The 20,218-nt window shown below is 36.4% G+C and overlaps 2 protein-coding genes across 2 annotated transcripts; both read right to left on the reverse strand.

Moving 5' to 3' along the window:
• Positions 1-363: 363 nt before the first annotated feature.
• Positions 364-2,208, reverse strand: LOC132184517 (protein BIG GRAIN 1-like B). Its single transcript, XM_059598180.1, has one exon. It carries the CDS (start codon positions 1,804-1,806, stop codon positions 430-432), a length of 1,377 nt encoding a protein of 458 aa, XP_059454163.1. The 5' UTR covers positions 1,807-2,208; the 3' UTR covers positions 364-429.
• A 9,525-nt stretch (positions 2,209-11,733) lies between these two features.
• Positions 11,734-19,142, reverse strand: LOC132184328 (omega-amidase, chloroplastic). Its single transcript, XM_059597918.1, has 10 exons — positions 18,807-19,142; positions 18,595-18,711; positions 18,206-18,430; positions 17,466-17,559; positions 17,009-17,083; positions 16,106-16,184; positions 15,451-15,466; positions 14,713-14,793; positions 12,129-12,211; positions 11,734-12,042 (listed from the first exon to the last, which is right to left on the reverse strand). Exons 1-10 carry the CDS (start codon positions 19,062-19,064, stop codon positions 11,964-11,966), a joined length of 1,107 nt encoding a protein of 368 aa, XP_059453901.1. The 5' UTR covers positions 19,065-19,142; the 3' UTR covers positions 11,734-11,963.
• Positions 19,143-20,218: the final 1,076 nt, after the last annotated feature.

Below are 20,218 nucleotides of genomic sequence, written 5' to 3' on the forward strand. Positions count from 1 at the left end.
TTTTGCTTGTGATTTCGATCTCGAATCTTTCGTTTTCCTCCTCTTTTTCCTTTGCTTTCTTTTCCTCCTTCCCTGTCAAAACTGAACTGTCAGTATCTACCTGAGAGTTAGATCATGATCAAGAATTGACGCATCCCCATATCATTCTTTTCAGAAAAAAATAAATCAATCAATCTCCCAACTCGCTTTTTTCTTTGTTCTTCCCAAAAAAATGCTCCATTCCGCACATTGTATACACATGTAGGAGAAAAAGTTCAAACAATTTGTTCATCTTAATCACCCACAAAAACATCATCTTAATCCAAATCAATTCAAGTGATCATATAGAAAATTTTACCATGCATGAAACCCAATGCATTGATTTAACTCATATTAAAACCCAATTAAAAGAAAATTATATTGCTTTTGCTCTGTATGATATAATCAGAATTACAATATCATGCCATTAGCAATGGCCCGATTAGTTTCAACATGAGTAGTTTCATACACCGGAAGCTCTTCACGATACCGATTGTTTCCCAATACTGCGAGGTGATCAAGCTCGAAAAGATCGGAGCTTGAACAACTCGCAGCGTCGTCGTCTTCATAGTCGCCGACATGATCGTTCCCGCGAAAATCTCTCATTATTAACTCGCTCTTCTTCTGATTTTGATGATAATCTCTCAAAAACTCTCTCGCCGACTCTTCCACTCGCCGGGTTTTCTCGAGGACCTTGAACTTGAGCTCTTCTTCGTTCTTTCTTGTCGTTGTTGACCGTCCGATTTTCCACGCGGTTGGTACCGACACCGGTATTAGACTGGAGTCTTGCTCTTCGTACAGGCATTTTTGCCCGACCGGCCGACAATCTTCGTCGACAATTACGCTTACAGGGCAGAATCGGACCGTCCTTTTAACCCCATTGTGATGCTTTTCCCTAGAAGAAGGTGAAGTTTTGCTTAGGCATGATCTTGAGAATGAAGATGCGGAGGAACAGGTTGAGGCTTGAACCGACTTAGATTTCCTCTCCACAGCTGCATCTTCGTAGCCTCCAACGGACCGCGAGTTCTTCTTTTTCTTTGTATTCCCAGTTGTAAAGAGAGAATTGAGAAAATTGGAGAGGCGGCCACCGGGTGAAATTGGTTGTTTCACCTTCTTTAGATTGGCATAAATCTTTAGTGCCGTCGATTTTGACTTGATCATAACTTCGTCATGCTTTGGAGCATCCCCTGTAGCAGAACTATAATGATAATCATCGAACATATGCACCTCCCTCTGCTCATGAAACAGAGCCCTCTGTTTTCTCTCTGTTTTCTCTGATCTCTCCGACCGAGTCGAGACGCTGGTCCTCACCGGCTTCGGCCTTGAAGGTAGAAAACACGAGGAACTGGACTTCAGGCCGTAGATGGACTCCGTATCAGAGGATGAGAATCCTCCGGAACTGGAGTCTGAGGAGCTTGAAGCGGAGCTGAAGAACAGAACATCATTGTCATGATCACGATCGTGCTGCGGTTTTCTCTCCAGTTCCGTCAAATACTGCCGTCGTTGAGAACCGACCTTTGCGCTGGCCTTCTTATCCATCCATTTCTCGATCAAACAGGCTCCGCGAAGACTCGCCGCACCATCCTCTTCCAGAGTTCTGCTGCTTTTGCTGCTAGCTCTGCTCTGTTTCTTTCCCATTGTTTCCCTGTAAAATTTCAATTCTTCAGTGCTTGTTTCTCCTTCGTCGATGGAACGGTAAATTTTGTCGAGAAGAGTTGAAGAGAAAGATGGGTTTTTCCTCTCTAGGCTGTACCTATCTTCTCTCAGTATTTTCTCCCTCCTATACATGTTTTATGTATGGAAAATGTGATGGAGATTTAACAAAAGGGAGGCAGAGGCAGAGTGAAAGAAAATGATGGAACCGAGAGTGTGACAAGTGGGAAGTTTAGATTTCGAGCTTGTCTCCCAGTTTTTGTCTGCTAAGGTAGACTCAAAAGCTGGCAAAGATGGCGATCGAAATGATGTGAAGGAAACAGCTAGCTAGAGAAAGCGGCCATTATTGGAGCATACAGTGATTCGGTTGCTTTTTCTCTCTCTGAAAAATTCTTGGTAATGGGAATGAGAGAAGGAAACATGAAGTAGCAGAGCTATTGATGTTTGTCGCCGGAGAGAGTTTTTGCTCAGAGAGAGACAAAGACAGAGAGAGAGAGAGAGAGAGAGAGTGAGAGAGAGAGGAAGAGGGTAATGAGAGCAAAATGGCACGCCTTGGAGATGAAGGGGAACAGGGAGTGAGAGAGAGACTTTATAAAGCTCTTCACGCGCGTGCATGTCCATCCGAATGGGAGCCAATGCCAGTTTGGCATTCCGTGACGTGGCAACGATCTTTCCTTTTTCAATCCCCCAAATTATCCCTCCTCCCAATCAGGAAACGACGCTGCATTCCTTCTATGTTCACCTTCCAAATTCGAATTTCAAGCCGTTGATCAAGTTCCAGAGATTGGGGTAATTATAGCATGCGCTCCGCTGCAGAGAAATTTAGGTGCACAGACCGATCACTGTCAGTCAGGCGGGTCCACATGTTGGTGTGGGGATAATAGATTACTGTGGGTGGCAGACATTGACTGGGATTTACCGAAATTAATTGTATGAATTGTTATAATTTTAGACAAATAATGCTAAAATATTTACAATAAACTCTTCAAAATTCCTCTAAAAATATACTCTAGTAAATTTAGTTAGCCATTTTTCAAATTCTTTAAATATTTTCTTACTTTAACTAAATATTTAATTTTATTGCTAACATTTGGACTGTTTGCATTAAAAATCCACTTCAGTTAAGAGGAAAAAAGAAGAAGTATGGAAGAGAAATAACGTTAAAAAAAATAAATAACTTTCACTTCTGGGCTCTTTACATTTAGAAAGCATTATTAACAGGAATTAAATTTAACATTGAATAAAAAATTTGTTAAATATTGTATTTTGTGAGTTTTTTTTTTTTTTGTAAAAAAAAAAGCCAGAAGGAGAAAATTCGTTATAAATGCTCATATAATAAGACCAACTTCCTTGGATATGTAACCCCACAATTTAAAATTTATTTAAGTAAATCTTATAAGGGGTTTTTCACATTATTTGCTCAAATTACTGACAATTTAGGCAGATAAATCTTCCGTAAAATCTCACATTAGCTGCTCCATATTAGGTATTATATATTACTTACCTCAAACTACTCCCAATTTAGGCAGATAAATCTTATATATAATCTCTCATATTAGCTGCCCGTGATTACGTCTTTCATTTTATCTACCTAAATTACTAGCAATTATGTGAATCATTTTTGGGCAGATACTAAATTATCGGTGGCCTAAAAAACACTATTTAGCATTTCTTTAGAAATTAACGAAAGATGGGGCATTGAAGGTGGAGAAAATTTTGGAAGAGAGCACGGAATTTGCAGAATTAAGTTGAATAATTTAATTCTACAGTTGGGTGGAACAGGAATATTGTAATGAGGCTATGTGTTAGGTAGTTGCATGTGATGGTATATTAAATGGTCAGAAATTATTTTAGATTTTATTTTGTTTTGTTATATTTAATTTAATTTTATAATAATAATAATAATAATAAAATCTGTAAAATTTATATTATTATATAATATATTATTTTTATTTAATTAAATCTGTAAAATTTAATTAGAACCGACTTCTGTCTAAGTTGATGATAAATCTTACACCATTAACAACCTCCCAATCAGAATATTAAAAGGTTTTATTTTCTTGGTGGGAAGGATTGAAGGGTTTTTAACGAAATAAATTGGCAGGAAACAGGAAGGTTCAGCGTTTTAGGTATGAAAATCCGATTGATCGAGCTGGCAGAAGGGTCGTTGGTTATTCAAAACGACTATAATATGTTATAACGACAAGAAAAATATTAGTAGATAAAATCTACTTAGTCAGATTTCTTTCTTTTTTTCTTTTTTTTTTGTTTTGGTATTTATAGAGTCTATTATCGAATTATTTGTTTTCTACTATATAAAATCACACGTTCAACCTCTTTTTTTATTTTTTATTTTTATTTTTAATTTTAGTATATATATATATAGATTACAAGGAGAAATTGATATAAAATTTGTGATTTGATATAATTATTTCCGTACCCTCCATATATAGAAGCCAAAACTTCAATTATTATGGTCCAAGCATATAATTGTTTTTAACAAAAATAAAAATAAAAAATTTTGCTGCATATATTCTTCTAGCAATTTGATTGGATTGCGTAATGATATTGTTCACACTCATTTATCAAAGTTATTTGACGTACTGACATAGAAGTCATTTAAAACACCCAATATCAATCGATATAAAATGAGTGAAAAATAAAATTATGGAGCGCCCAATGGGACAAAAGGTAAAACTTTATAATGATTGGATAACATTTTGATCTTCGAATCCAAGAGATCGACATACAAAATTACAGAAGGATTCACCATGCACCCATGAGAGTTACAGGCGGTAGAGATAAAAGATTCTACAAAACCCCTTAAGAGAATTGATGGGCCCATTTTGCTTTGTGAAGGCCATCATGATTGTTTGAATTTTGAAAGTGGTATAGAAAGCTCCATTACCAAAATATGGAAATGACAGTTAAAAAGAGAAGAACACAAGTGGATGAAAGATCTCCTTCAATGATGCAAAATTGGCGTTTCACCTTTGGTAAATTATCGAAGAAGCCTGGATTTTACTACTAACCTTTAATCATGGCAAATTAGCCATGGAGGAGCCTCCTACCTCTCTGCTTCTCTCTCTTCTCTCTCACCCAGATAGAGATAGAGATAGAAAGAGAGAGAGGGAGAGAGGTAAATATGCTTTTCTATAACCAAAACGATGGAGATTATAAAAAAAAAAATTATATATGTGTTTTAAATCTAGAAATAAGTATTAATTATTATTAATGTGAGGGACTTTTTAATTAATTATTCTATATTTTTCTGTTCATATATATATATATATATATATTGAAAGCCAAGTAAAGGGTGATTTGAGTAACCTAAGTGATCACCATATATAGGATTTTCTCCAAAATTGATACAAATATTATTAACTCTCAACTTTTTTGCCATCCATTTGCTTTTTGTGGGTTTTTTTTTTCAAATTGATAGAAAGCACCTCTCAAAACTTGGTAAGAAATCAAAGATTTAAAGCTTTCTGTTTGTTCAAAAATTCCAAATTATAGCAAATGAATAATGTTTGAAACTACATTTTAATCCCACAATATGCCGCTGCCAATTTTTCAATTTTTTTTTTTAATAAGGAATAATCGAAACTTGGATTAACACTATCACGTTAGTATAGAATGAAATAATTGAAAAATAAAAATATAATTTTTAGTATTACTTGATATAAAAAAGGTATTAAAAATACTATGGTTGTCACAATCAAAATAAATGGCATTCTTCATAATATATACAACTGGTAGGCTAAATAAGTGCCTGATTTTTTGAATAGTTGCTTATTTACGTGCATGGGATATCATCTAATGAATGTGGACACCAACTGGGAAGTAAGAATGCTATTTATGGATAGGAGGACCATTTTAAGATGACAAATTAAAACAAATTAATCTGCCATTACTCATCTTGTTAGGGTTGGTGTCCTAAAAATCAATTGTACTTTAATTTTATTTTAAATAAAAAGTTATTTATTTTGAGTTTCATGATTTTTGGGATATTTTATTATTATTCACGACAAGAATTAAGTAATCAAGTTATATTGTATGTGATTTGGGTGCATTAACCCCTCAAACTACCACCTCAATAATAATAATAATAATAATAAAAGAGAGAAAATGAGATTTTCAGGTGAGTTATGAGGATGGGGACTCCCGAGACCCACCCGTGGGAGAAGATGGGGACTGTCTCTCCCCGATACATTGACATATTTGTAACCTAGTTGATGACCCAAATTGTTTCTCTATAGCATTTGAAAGACCAACATCATTAATTAGGATGAAAAGGATGCTTTGGAGGTACATTAAGATCCAAGAAACCCCACCAATGGCTTAGAGTGCATGGGCAGAAAGGATATTGTGCCCCCATAATCGTTGCCAAGGCCCAAGATCACATGCATGTGTTTCCATATTTGGTTTGCTCATCTTCATCCACCTCAAGACACAAAGGTACAATGCATTCAACATATATAACTCTTCATGTGCCCTAACCTGAAGATAAGAAGAAAGGGTGATGCAGAAAGGTTGTGGATTTGGTCTCTTGATTTGGTTCCAGTTAGAATGATGCCCATTTTGGTTTTGGTTAAAACAAGGTGGGTTGAACAAACAGGTCGACAATGATCATATGTACTTTCAACATCTGATTGCGATGGATCTTTGGGAGATTAAATATATGGTACGGCCTCCTGTTGGAATGTGGTCGAAATTGGAGATATATATGCACCTAGACAAACCCACTTTCCTCTCTAACTTAAATGGTACGATGGAGACCTTCCAAGTGATCAGACCCACGTTTATAATTCTTGGTTCTGGATCGATCCTTTTCAGGAATCCTCCCAACTTTCCTTTTTTTCTAAACAATTACAGAGGGAGAGGGTGAGGGAGAAGGGGGAAGAACTACTTCTCATCCAACATCTAACACAAAATTAATAATGTGAGCAATAAAGTAAACACCCTAAGAATCAACCGATACTGTACGTGTCTGCATGAGGATCGATCCTAAGAACGGCCCAAAAATATTTTCAAGAAAATCATATGAAAAATGATTTTCTTGAAAATATTTTTTGGCGTTTAAGTCTTAAGATAAATGAGTGACCGTGAAAAATGTCGGTGAGTTCTGGCAAAAATTCAGCAATCGCAATTTGAAAAAAAAATAAAGCTTAAACTCTCAAAAAATGGTTTACGGTTTTAAAATGAAAAAACAACTTTTATAAGAATTAAAAAATGTTTTTTGATTAACTGTTTTCAGTTTAACCACAATTTTTAATAGTATCAATATCAATTTTTATTTTTAAAGAAAGGCTGAAGTTTTTTAACATTTAAAATTTCATTATGTTTGAACAGTTTATGGTATGGTGTAAACCACGCGTTCTTCGAGTCACTCCAATGCCGCGAGAAAACTTCGGTGTCTAAGTCAGTTCTTTGGAGAAGAGTGTAAGAGCATTCCCAATAGAAGAGCTAAATGTTAATTTTATCTAAAATGACTCTTCAAATGTTTAAAAAAACCCTTATATTGGATTAGCAAAAAAAAAAAAAAATGTAAAATAGATATTTGATTGGAAGAGCTGTTTTTATTATTTATCTCACCTGTTTTCTCTTTTTTTCCAAATATTTTCCTACTTTTTCTCTCATATGTTCTTTTTTCTCAAAACTTTTCCAATTTTTCCTCTCATATGTTTTTTTTTTTTTTTTTTTTCGAAACTTTTCCCAAGACTTTTATCACTTTTAATAATATTTAAATAATATAGACAAAAATATAGCTAATTGAATGTATGATACCTTTAAAAATTCATTAGTTAAAATAGATAAAGTACGTTTTGAGAAACCATGCATTTTGCATAAAATTTAGCTCCTCCATTATAAATGCTCTAAGCCTTAATTAATAGACAAAATTTGATTTTTTTTTTTTTTAAATCCTAGTGTAGCTATTTATTTATAGGCTAAGAAGTAGAGTTAACCTATTCTGAGTCTCCTTCAAATTGATTTGGCAGTCTGAAAGTTTAAATTGGACCCAATCACTCCTACTCTAATTCAACTTGAAGTATCACTGTTAAACCAGATTCTTTTAGTATGGTCCCATTTGGACTCGAATTTTATCTCCCGGAATTGACAATTCTATAAACCTGTCATTAACCTTGAGCCTCAGAATTTAATGGGTGTATTGATTGAGTGAAACTATTTTCTTAACACATTCTAAGTTGAAAATATAAAAACAGTTGAAACAACGCACTCGCGAGAAATATCTACGTTGCACGGCCGCCAATAATTGACGGTCTGATCTTGCATCACGCGTAGTGCGTGGGACCCGAGGAATAGTACTGGCAACGTGTGGGACCAGACGTGAAGCATTTGACTGGTCCTGCAGTGTCTGTCGCATGACACAAGCGCCTGACGCGCTTGTACTCTGGCCTTCACACTCACGCACACCTTCTCGCTCATGCAGTTCCCCCCTTGGGAACATCAACCTTACATCTTGCCCAATCATCTCTCGCCACGTTTTTTTAGATTCTCTCTCACCGTGCTGAAGAAAAGTTTACTCCTTTGCATACCGTGGTATCGATCATGGGTTGAATAAGAATTGAACCAATGAATGAAGGGCAGATGCCAGTGTTTTTCACTTAGAGGATTTGGATTATAAGTTACCGTTGTCAATTCATATGATTATTGTACTTCCATTTAATTCAAGTTTTCCAGCAAAAGATTTGGAAGGGGGAGAAAAACTTGGTCGGATAAAATATTCTGCGGAACTGATTCATTAGTCCAACAACAAAAATTCAGGACAATAAAACTGAAGAACAAAATAAAAAGGATAGAAAGTTTCAATTATGTCGCGATAAACGCTAAAAACTGAAGAAGAGAAAATACCGAGTGTAAAGGCAAATCACTAGTTACCAACGAGCTCCAAATAGGTACTCATCCATTGAAGTTGTTAAAAGGTCCGTCGGTCCATAACCGAGGAATTTAACTATGTTTGGCAAATGAGTGGACTTGAGAAAGTGGACCGAAACTGTAGCAGATTTGATTGAAGCGAGAAAAAAAGTAAGAATGCTTTGTATAATTAAAAAGGTGAAAAAAAAAAATTTATTTTGTAGTAATTTTTTTATTTAAATAGTAATAAAAAGTGATTAATGTAATATAAAAAGTAAGAATGTTGTGATTGATTTTGAGAAATATTTTTTGAGATTTAGAATCTGATCCAGTCCATTCCTTTGCCAAACACACCGGCAACCAACTATCTATAGCTAAGTAGCATGGCATGGCTAGGAAGGCCATGATGGCTTGCAGCCTATACAACTGTAAGGATTCAATTGCACTCCCGCCCAGATAGGAGGCTTTTGATAACAATTCAAGCAAATAGGCCATTTGCTCCGGTAAAAGAGTTCTTGCTTTGGCAAGAAGGCTCATCAAGACTCAAGAGCACCTAACAAGCACCTACCTGCTAGGGTAGACCTATCTTAATGGTTGAAAAATCTTTAGCAACCTCAAATTTTTTTTTTTTTTTTTTTGTTTAAAAAAAATCCTTACATGATTTAGCTTTCTACTATATATAATTCTCTTTATATCTATATATTTTATTTATTGACGTAGATTCAGATAGGAAAAATTGTTGGAATTAATATGTAATCGTAGGAATCCCGGTGTTTAATTGGCGACAAATAGGTGATTCTTGTCGTAGAGCATCCCTTGAAGTCCAATCTTGGGGCAACATAACCTCCCTTGGACCCACACCCTTGCCTCCTCAACGGTGTACCACGTGAACAGGCATGGCCACACGCTATAACACCTCATAGGCGTAGGGTACGTATATGAATAATTGTACTCCTAGCTAGTCCTGGACCCGCCCGCCACTGGATCTTTTTTCACGTTGCTGGTGAACTTTTTACCACCGTACTCCACGGTGGTCCGTCATTAATCACCACCACACATGACGCCCCCCTCTATGAGAATTATCCGACGGTGTAAATTTAACTTCAACTTCAAGGGACAAAGGCCTTTGTGTCTGCCTGGCCTGTTTATTCGTTAAACAAAGGAAGAATGTTCTTTTGCAAGAAAGCAACGGAATTATTAGGTGTGGTGTTTATTGTTTGTGACTACTGACTAGGCAAGTGTCTCTCATTCTTTCTCTTAATTAGGTTTTCTATACGTGTGATGCTTTGTGCATGGTGCACCCACGTGCAGATGCATGACAAGGCTGCTTTCTTGGGGGTCTCAATCGCCACGTGCACCGCTATTGGCGTAGGGTTGTCCTTTGTGAGGCAGGGGGGGGGGGCCAACTTCAATTTCTTAGTTTCGTCAAGCAGAAGCTCATCACTCAGAACAACTCAGCATGCGACAGCGTTCTAATCACGAATTTCTTCTCTCTTTATGATGAAATTCAACTTCCAAATTCTTATCTAAATGCCCAGCTGCCAAGTCAGCTGTCAAACGCTTAAGCGAATCGAGATTCACAACAATTTTACAGTTAAAAGTTACTAATAATCAAACAGTAAAGTTGATAGAGCTAATATCATTTACCTGTCAAGCAAAATTTGAGTTGTCCATCTCCTTATTTGGACAGGGCGGAAAATTCTGATCTCTAAGCATGTGGTTAGCAACACACATGCTTAGTGGTGCCTATTGATTCGTAAGTCTTTGAGCAGCTGTAGAGGTCTGCGATTTAAAATTCACTGAGTGCAAACTGTTTCTTGGGTTACACTTATCTCGTAAATAACTAGTAAAGTACCTTATTTCATGTAGGAAAATTTTCGAGAATACGGTACACGGGATCGAGGTTTACTTTACAATAGTTAGTCCGAAGGGCTTTGCCATATGGAGATTCCCCGTCATCATAAAATAAAAAAAATAAAATAAAAATAATGATGACTTGTGATGTTTCTGCATTCCTATTGTTTTGGATTAATACTCATGACAAAGGTTGCCTCCCGTTTGCTGATCAACATGGAAATTCAAAAAGGACGTCTATGTGAAGGAGAGGAGAAGGAAGAAGCACGTTGTCGCATGACTCCAAAAACGTCTCTCTTGATGATTGACATGTTCACCTTCCCCAAGTTGTCTAGCCTAGAAGGCCGACCTGTTTTGTCGGATGAAAAATGAATGAATTAAGGAGAAATTTCATTTTAAACTCTTGAACTATCATGCGATTTGACATAATTTCTTCGAACTTTTAAACTTTCAATTTGAACCCCTAAACTTTTAATTGCAATCAATTTAAATAATCCCGTCAATTTTTGCCGTTAAAACCCTTAAAAAGATAAAATTACCCTTCAATTTTCTTCTTATTAAAAAAATTTGAAAATAATGAAAAAATAATTTTTGATAAAAAAAGGAGTCACAAGGTGGCCCAACGTGGGTCACCTTGTGATTTTTTTTATTTTTTTTTAAATTTGAAATTAAAGGTAAATTTAAAATTTTATAAAAAAAGTCAGGAGTATAAACATCATTGTATCACTTTTAACGTTTAAAATTTGACAGATGTGTTCAAATTGGTTGTAAATGAAAGTTTAGGGGTCCAAATTGAGAAATTTCAAAGTTTGTGGGAGGTATGTCAAATCGGGTAGTAGTTCAGAGGTCTAAAGTGAAGTTTCCTCTTAAATTAATCATTTAATTTAATTTGTAGGGGAAACTTCACTGAAGACCCCTGAACTTTCACCCGATTTGATAAACCCTCCCTAAACTTCAAAATCTCTTAATTTAATCATCTGAACTTTCAATTGCTTTCAATTTGAATCTCTCCGTCAAATTTTAAATGTTACATGACGTTTATACCCCCCAACTTTATATAAAATTCCAACTTTCAAAACATTTTTTTTATTAAAAAAAAAAAAAAAATCATGGATATTTTAGTATTTTTTTGTACTTTTAATAGCTAAAATTGATGGAAGGATCCAAATTGAGAGGAATTGAAAGTTCGGGAAACTAAATTGAGAGATTTTGAAGTTTATGAAGGGTATTTCAAAATGAGTGGAAGTTGGGGAGTTTTCAGTAAAGTTTCCCCTAATTTGTATTATAATACTCTTATTCACGTATAGACTTCGGCACATAGAATATTCAATCGAAAATGAATGACAAACAATGTTTGAACTCAGAACCTTTGTTTTGATACTACATTATTCTATAGCCAGAAATTCAAGTTCCAATTCACCACATACAATTATACAACACCTGAAATGGTTTGTGCAATAGAGTCTCAGAATATAATGGTCTCACATTTTTCATTGCAGTAACCTTTCTGGATGAAAATCCTTCCATGCATCAGAGCAGTCCTCTACAATTCCTCACTCCAGTCACTGAGACTTCAGCCTCTGAACATCTACCAATTGGTAAAGATCACCCCGCCGTTGCTTTAACAATGGGAGGTTTGTCCTGAATGTTTTAATCACAGAATTAGGATAAAAGAATACTATAAAGCACAGTAAAAACATTTCCACAAGTATAGGACAAAACATTACCTCCTGAGCTCAATTAGTGAATAATCTACCTCCGCTATGATTATAGCCTCCTCGTGTTCGGTGGTTGCCAGGACTTCTCCAAACTGCCACAGTTTTGTAATAACTTATGTGTTAATATTACTTACAACCCTAAAGAGCTTTGCTGAATTCATAAATAAATAGGTGTTATGCTAACCTGGCGATAAGATTAGAATTAACCTTAATAATTCAATTTGGGCTTCGTGATTAGATTAGGAGAAATAGTTCAAGAGTAGTTGTCTTGAAAGTAGGGTGATTATTTTATCTCAATAGGGTTTGTTAGTAGGATTACTTGTTTGAGATCAATAAAGCATGTTGGAGAAATTTTATTAACGAGTTCTTTGTTGTGAGGGTCAGGTTCTCTCTGAAAAACCTACCCTAAATAAACCCGTTATGCGCTTTCATCTTAATGTTAAGAAGAGTCCCAAAATGAGAGAACGTTTTCTGAAGAAGCTCAAATCTCTAGCTGCTTGTTTTCTTCATAGTCGTTATCAGTTGGTTCCCACAGTTTCATTTAGACATTGTCGTACATTTTTTGTACAATAAAACCAAAGTGTTCTGTACGACTTGGTAGTTGCTTGTATAGCGGAACAAAATGCACTACACACTTGTGCATTACAGACTCGGCATGGACATCATCCAATGAAAACTATAAAATAGCTCTCTTGTATTTCGTGACTCCCAGTTTCCACCGTCTTGTCGTTTTGCCTCTTCAGGCCAATAAAACCACTGGCAAGTTACTATCATGCATTGTCGTAGCTCCTCCAATCTCTCCCTCTCCCAAATAAACATGCCGGCTTGTCAATCGGCTTGGCGTCCTCTCATGGTGGCTCTTCCACATCGATTTCCTTTTCGTCCTTCACTGCTTCATCCCCCAAAGTCCTCTTCTTCTCCCACTGCATCTTCGTCGACTCCCCTTTCTCCGCTATGGGTTTCAGGCACTTCTGACACTTTTGTCACAGCTGACTCTCCAGCAGCTTCTCTTCTGTCTCCGCAAGCTGCATATGTTTTTCCCGCAGTTGGATCTCCATCGACGCCTCTATTCCCTCCAAGATCTTCGTGAGTGTTTGGCGCAACGCACGTCGTGCCCAGATCTATGCAAGTGGCTGGTGTAGAGCAGGTTGCAGCACACGGGTGCTCTATGAAAGAAACTCACACCACACCCATTGTTTAGCGTATGGCCGGTGTAGCGCAGATCACAACTCATGAGTCCTCTTCAATGCTCAGTAGATTGCCTCACGCAACCCACTCATCTCCAGTGATCTACGAACACTGGTCTGCTTCTCACTCGACGTTGCACTGTAGTGACAAGGCGAACGAGTATGCGAAGATGGAGCTCCCAAGTTGACAACGCACAAGTACGTACAGTCACAGGCAGACAACGTTGTACAGTTCCACTCCATTACGAACGGCGGCGCACTGTGATGATCCCTCTGCATCTGGGTCTCCCTCTTGACCTCCCTGTTTCCTGCGTGTTCCCCTTCCTTGAAGAACAAATTGCCGCAGAGGTGGCCATTTTCAATCTGCACATCGCAATTGGAGCAAAATCCATGGTTGTGTTGGTCCTACAGTTCAGTGGAGCTATGGCAAAAGATGGTTGGCGTCTTTGGTTCAAATGGTTGCAATAGGTTCGGGGGTGACATTGATGGTGGCTGCCGAGAAGGGCGGCATCGGACAGGATGTGTGAGGGTGATAATGCAAGGGAAGCAGTGGCTCAATAAAGAGTAGGCGTGATTCGTACACACGTGCGAGACCCATCGATGAAGTCAGCGTGCTTCGCCTGGTGGCTTGCACATCTGTTCTAACAGAGTCCTTCAAGCCATTCAGAACAATTTATCTAATGCCTGGTCGACAGTTAACCCACGTGGTTGTGAAACTTCTCAAACTGACTCTAGTAGTTACGCACAAAAATACTGTGCGTCCTTGTCAGATCTAAATTGGTCTTCAGATCATTAAGCAGACGACCCTTCATCAGCTTCTGTCCCATTGCCCTTGCAATAAAAATATTGTCGATGAAAGCATTGATAGCAAGGATCATTTCTTCAAATTTTTTGCTCATTCGGCTCCATGGTAGTTTTGACATAATCCAGCTCTTGCTCTTTGTGCTCTAAACATGGATCCAACATAACCAGCTCTTATATCCTTTTGTTAGGTGCTTGCTTGAAAGTGTGTAGTGGGATTACTTGGGGCAGGTTCTTCAGCGGGAACTTGGGCCTCACAACAAGGAATTTGTTTATAAAAATTCTCCAGCATACCTTATCGATCTCAAACAAGTCTATAAATGGACTTGAAAATAAAATAAGATAAAATTAATCCAACTACCAAACCCTATCAAGATACAATAATCATTTAATCACCCTACTCAAATTATTTCTCCTAATCTAATCACCTATCCCTAATTGGATTATTAATTCTAATCCTATCTTATTCACCAGGCTAAGCACATAATAAAGTGTGAAATCAACTTTGAAGAAAAATTACTTTGTATTCTGCATATAGTACACATCAATCTGCCAAGTAAATGGCTATTTGTACAAAGAAAAGCAATATGTCAATATCCACTTACTGGTCCAACAAGAGTGGAGTGGCCCCAAGCCACATAACCAGCTCCAGCATCTCGGGCAGGTGAACAGGTTGCCACATATAACTGTGATTTAAGTTTTCAACCAAAACAAAAACACGCATGAGACACTCTTCATCAGTTTATAAAAAATAAAAAGACATGCTCGCAATCAATTTTGAGTCTCCCAAGAGATTACTGGTCATTTGATTACATGTGAAGCAGCAAGACTTTTCTATGACTCTAAAGAAATGCTGAATCATGTTTATTGGCCAAGACATCAGCTGTGAAGTTTATGAAGAAACTACTTAATAGTCACCAAATTTCCTCAGTAAACTTGCCAACTTTGACCAAATTTTGAAGAGAAATGCATGTAAGACACAATTACAGAATTTGTCCCAAAGAATACTGCCAAGAACTCAAGTCCTAGCTGTATGGTGTGGGCACCCTAATCTGCTACTATTGTCCAGAATATCAATATATATTCTTTCCATTAAAAAAAAAAAAAAAAATTGTATTATCTTTGCCAATACCATCATTAAACGATCTTGATTCTCTTATATGTTGAGATCGATCTTTTAAAATGGAGAATACAGCAACTGAAAAGTATCAATAAAGTGGCATGGAATCATTCAAAAAGATGCAAACTTCAGAGACGGGGACTGAGAAAACAACAAACCTTCTCTGTCCAAATACCACAAGACTTGCCATACAAAACAAGAAAATTGGATTTTGTTAGCATACCTGATTGTCAGCAGCCCTACACATGGAAAAGCAGGGTACATGAGTAAAAGAATTACTACAATTATCATGTAAAGCTAAAGATAGCATAAATTACACTTCTACGCATAAAATTACAGGAAATCACAGAATGGTAATGGGGGGAATGAATAAAGGGGGATACTAAAAGAAGAACAACGTCTACAAAGATGAGCATTATCCATGCAGCGATTTGCAGTAAAGGGGAAGATATTTTCTTCTTCTGTTCAAAAACCAAAAACAATATTTCGTTCCTTCCCCCCCAACACACAAAAAAAATGATCCACATAAATTCAAGTTTATACGCAGCTGAAAACTAATTATATTTGTGAAGTCTCATTGTGCGTGTTATTCATCACAACAACAAAAAAGGTCTCGTTGTAGTTGTTGAAGGAAGATTCAAGCAGTTTGCATGTTATTATAAGATCAAATAACAGGTACACATGGTCTGGTTTTCCATGCTATTTAGATTTTACAGCACCAGACCAAATAACAGCCAGATAACAACCCACCCACACACACACACACATAGTTGACATTGAGAAAGAGGCTCAAGATATCTCAAACTATCATATTGATTTACAATAGTAGAACTTTTCGGGGGATATAAGTTTGTGCTTTAAGTGAAATTTATCACTACCTTGCCCTCTGCAATAACTCCCAATGCAATGGTCCAGTTGTCATGTTAAACGCCCCAGGATAGCATAGCAAGTGAGCACCTGATGTCAAAAACTTGATTCTGTCAATGCACCTTAAATACCGATTTTAGAATGGTTAAAAGATGTCATAAAATTCCGTGCTAGAGACTATTGATCAGTACAAAACAGTACTTGCTATGATAAATCACAACCTAAAGGAATATAGGTTGTGCCTTACACTAATGAACAGAGGAGAAACAAGGATAACAGAACCCAAACAGAGAAACATAAAAAATTAAGCACAATCTCACAACTGTATAGAAGCAGTCCATCTTTATGTGACGTCTTTCATACAATCATAAGAATGACTATGAGGCATAGAATGGGATTGTATAACTCAGTAACATATTCTTTTTCTTTTCTTTCTTTTTTCTTTGGGCGGGGGTGGGGGACCTTTTCTATTAACAGTTTCATGTGTTTCATTTGTATTAATTTTCTGAATAATGAAATTATATTTGAAAAATGCGATTATAGAACTTAAAATAGTGATACCACCATGTCCGAAAACAAATATAAAAGAACAAATAAATGGATCGTGACCAAGATGCGTGGAAAAGAAGAAAGAATAATACTCATAGCAGATCCCATGTAGTTGGGATTAAAACTATTGTTTTGAGTACAATAGTCTAGAAATATCATCTTCTTTATTACAGATATAAATAGACGACAAATCAAAAGAATTACCAAAGTTTTGCTTCACAGATATAAATGGTAGATAAACCAAAATAATTACCAAAACTTTGCTAACTGGCTACTAGTCATTGACAATCAGTTGGTAATAATAAACTCCACCAGTAGTGCGAAACTTTTAACTTTTCATAGGTCGATGGAAGGAATAAACAAACCTCTTGCTGCATATATCATTGCCAGCTCCTGAAACCGAAGGTCATAACAGATGCCTATACCAATACGCCCAACATCTGCATGAGAGAATAACAATTACGATGATCCATGAAGAAGTGAGAACTTCCTGAATGATGGATAAAAGGCTATGGAAAAGAATGAATATCATACTAGAATTATCATATAAGTTGCCAACGTATTGTGTAGACAGAACTCGGCGTTTAAAGGTCATATACCACAACCAACCATTAAGTCACAGCAGGGTTGTCCAGTCAAAAACTCCAGAGAGTAATGTGATCAAATTATGCATGAAGCAGATCTCCAGGAGGCCAATTCAGAAATATTACCACACGCCATCTCTTTCAAACTCAGTAAGTTACCAAGAAACTTAAAGCAAGTAGGTGGCATAAAAAAGAGCCTTGTCTAGGTCATTATATTAATTTCAATTGTAGATATTACCTGTGTCCACAATGGTAGGACTCTCTCCTGCTGTGAGAGTCTTTGACTCAATGAAGGTAATCTTCCCAGGAATATCAATATCAAAAAGGTGTACCTGCAATCAGAATATGTACATAAGAAATTAAAATTATGTCGCAGCCAGAAACAAAAAGGTCCGAGAAATAACACTACCCAGGATATGAAATATTCTCTACAAGGTTAAGTTCATGGTACTCAAGGCATTTTCATTCCACAAAACATGAAGTATTGACTTGTAGACACAATATCTCAACATCTGGCCAAGGAACAAGTAGTTTTGCTATATAAACACAACTTAGGTTCCTTTCTTCTTTTAAAGAAAAAGAAATATGCATAAATTATGAGATCATCCATAATCCTAAAAAGAGTCTAACAATATCAGGCATCTACAAGTAAACTCCAAACTACATCTTATTTTATCACAAAATAACAAGAAAAAGTAACTTAGCTTAGCTTAGTACAATTTACATAACTATTTTTAAATTTGGGGTGCAAAGTATTATCCAATACCAGCGTCATAGTCTAAGTGTGACATCAAATTTTTTGAAAGGGAATTGTTGGAATGTTAGTTAAATGATTAAATTCAACGTTTTCATCAACTTAACTTTTATAATAATTGGTAATTTAACGTGGTTTCAGCTTTTGAGTTTTAACTTGACTCTACAATTTACCCCATTTTAATTGGACTTCACTTGTTGAGCAGAAGTTTACGCAACAAGTACCTTCCGGTGCTTAGCTTTCAGCTCTCCATTAGTACCAAAGACGCAACAAGTATTATACACTCGATCCCCAGAACGTTCTGGTATGGAACCACCAACTATTGTGATCTTCAGAAGACGAGAAACTTCAGACAACATGGCTGTCGAAGGAGATGCATCACCGCCAGCATCAATGTCCTCAGCGTAGACTGGGAAGCAATCATTCGAATACGGGCTATTCCATATTTCCTGACACGACAAAACCCAGTCATAATCTCAAATTTCCAATTTCAGGGAATATCTTGCTAAATGCTACGTATGTTGAACAAGAATTTATCAGATTCTTTCACGTCAAAAAAAAATAACAAAAGATTTGAAAGTTCTGAAGTTTCAAAATCTGGGCGTGAACTCACGGGTAAGAGAACAAGCTGGGCGCCCTTTGAAGCGGCCTCCTCGATCGCCTTGCGAGCGTGCGCGATATTCCTCTGCTTATCGGGCGTCACCGATATTTGGCACAGCCCAATCTTGAACTGAAACGACAGCGCACCAGAAAACAGAATTGACGTTTTTCGTTTATGTAAAATAAGAAACAGAAATTAAGGATAAAGGAGAGAAAGAGGCTTGCCTTGGTGAGAGGGGGAGTGGGCAGGGGAAGGGCAGGCGGGGCCCTGGCCTGTTCGGGCTTGTAAGAGGCGGCCATTATCGGAGAGAAGCCGGTGTGGATTCGGGTGAAATTGGTGGAATTAGCGTGGTGTTTGGGGTAGAGGGAAATCGGAGGGGTAGAGAGGAATTTGGAGTGGAAAATGGAGCGAGAGAGAGAGGAGGGGGAGTGGTGGAGACTCAGAGATTTGGAGGTGAGCAAGGATGATAATGCTGCTTTCATTTCCCTTTCTCCGGCTTGGATTGGCACACGCTCGGCTTGGAGTTGGTCCACCCACCGTCCACCCTACTCTCGACTGTAAGTTTTTGACGTTTTTTTTTTATATATTTTTTTTTAATTTGAAGGAATGATTTATGTCAATAATTTGTTTTTATTTTTTTAAATTTAATAGGTCAATTAGATATATGAATTCATTATTGAATTTATATGCGATCAACATAATTTTACAAATCTAATAATTAACATGAGATGAGATGAAAAAAAATTAAAAATATATATATTGACCTGAATTTTTTATGACATGTTTGCAAAAAAAGAAAAAAAAAAGTAAAAAAATTTAAACTAATAACCTTCACTTCATGAAACGTAATATTGAACTACTCTTCGATTAAAACTTTTAAGCAACACAATTTGTTATAAAAACAAAGGAAAAATGCATACCGCATTTATATCCCACAATTAAATATTACGAGAAGCGAAACACGCCTGCCTCATAGGTCGAGTAGACCACGCATGGGTCCCATGCAGGATCGGAGCTATAAATTATTGTGGATATGAGGCAAAAAAATTTGTTATTAGGAGCCAGTACCTTATAAAATTTTTTTACCTTTATATATATATCTAAATTTTGACCTTTCGGACTCCATTTGGTGGGATATGGAGGCACATAGAGTCTCTTCAAGCCCATAAAAGGGTTACATTCACTAAATTAATGGCAACAATATAATTTGTAAAGACTGGTCACTAATTTGTTCACAATTTTCTTTTTGAAGATAGAAACTAAGTGGAGGAAACTCCCGAATGTATCTGTAATGTAATTTTCATAAAGATATTTTCTTTATCCAACAAGTGATTCTATGGATTATATTGATCTTTCCTTAAAAAAAAAAAAACAAAACAAAACTTTCAATATTTAAAACATAAGAAATGATGGCTATTATAAAGGAGTGATCCTTAACTATTTGTTTTGTTTTGTTTTTCTTTTTTTTTCTACATGGAATGGAAATTCATGTTGTAGGACAATTACATACATCACATATACATAACATAATACACGACGGAAAATATTAGCGCTTGTGAGTTTAATTATTCAATTGACTGTGTTTTTAGAATAATAATTCACGGTAATTCAATTCAATATATTTCAAACACACCAA

Source organism: Corylus avellana, chromosome ca6 (assembly GCF_901000735.1).
Source record: "Corylus avellana chromosome ca6, CavTom2PMs-1.0".
In the NCBI taxonomy this organism is placed as follows: domain Eukaryota; kingdom Viridiplantae; phylum Streptophyta; class Magnoliopsida; order Fagales; family Betulaceae; genus Corylus; species Corylus avellana.

Bases quoted from the DNA above. Each gene is read 5' to 3' on its own strand.
- LOC132184517 (XM_059598180.1), bottom strand. From the start codon at position 1,806: ATGTATAGGAGGGAGAAAATACTGAGAGAAGATAGGTACAGCCTAGAG.
- LOC132184328 (XM_059597918.1), bottom strand. From the start codon at position 19,064: ATGAAAGCAGCATTATCATCCTTGCTCACCTCCAAATCTCTGAGTCTC. The intron at 18,431-18,594 runs GTGAGTTCACGC...TTGTCGTGTCAG, and splicing joins CCCAGCTTGTTCTCTTACCC to GAAATATGGAATAGCCCGTA. The intron at 12,043-12,128 runs GTAATGTTTTGT...TAAAACATTCAG, and splicing joins TCACTAATTGAGCTCAGGAG to GACAAACCTCCCATTGTTAA.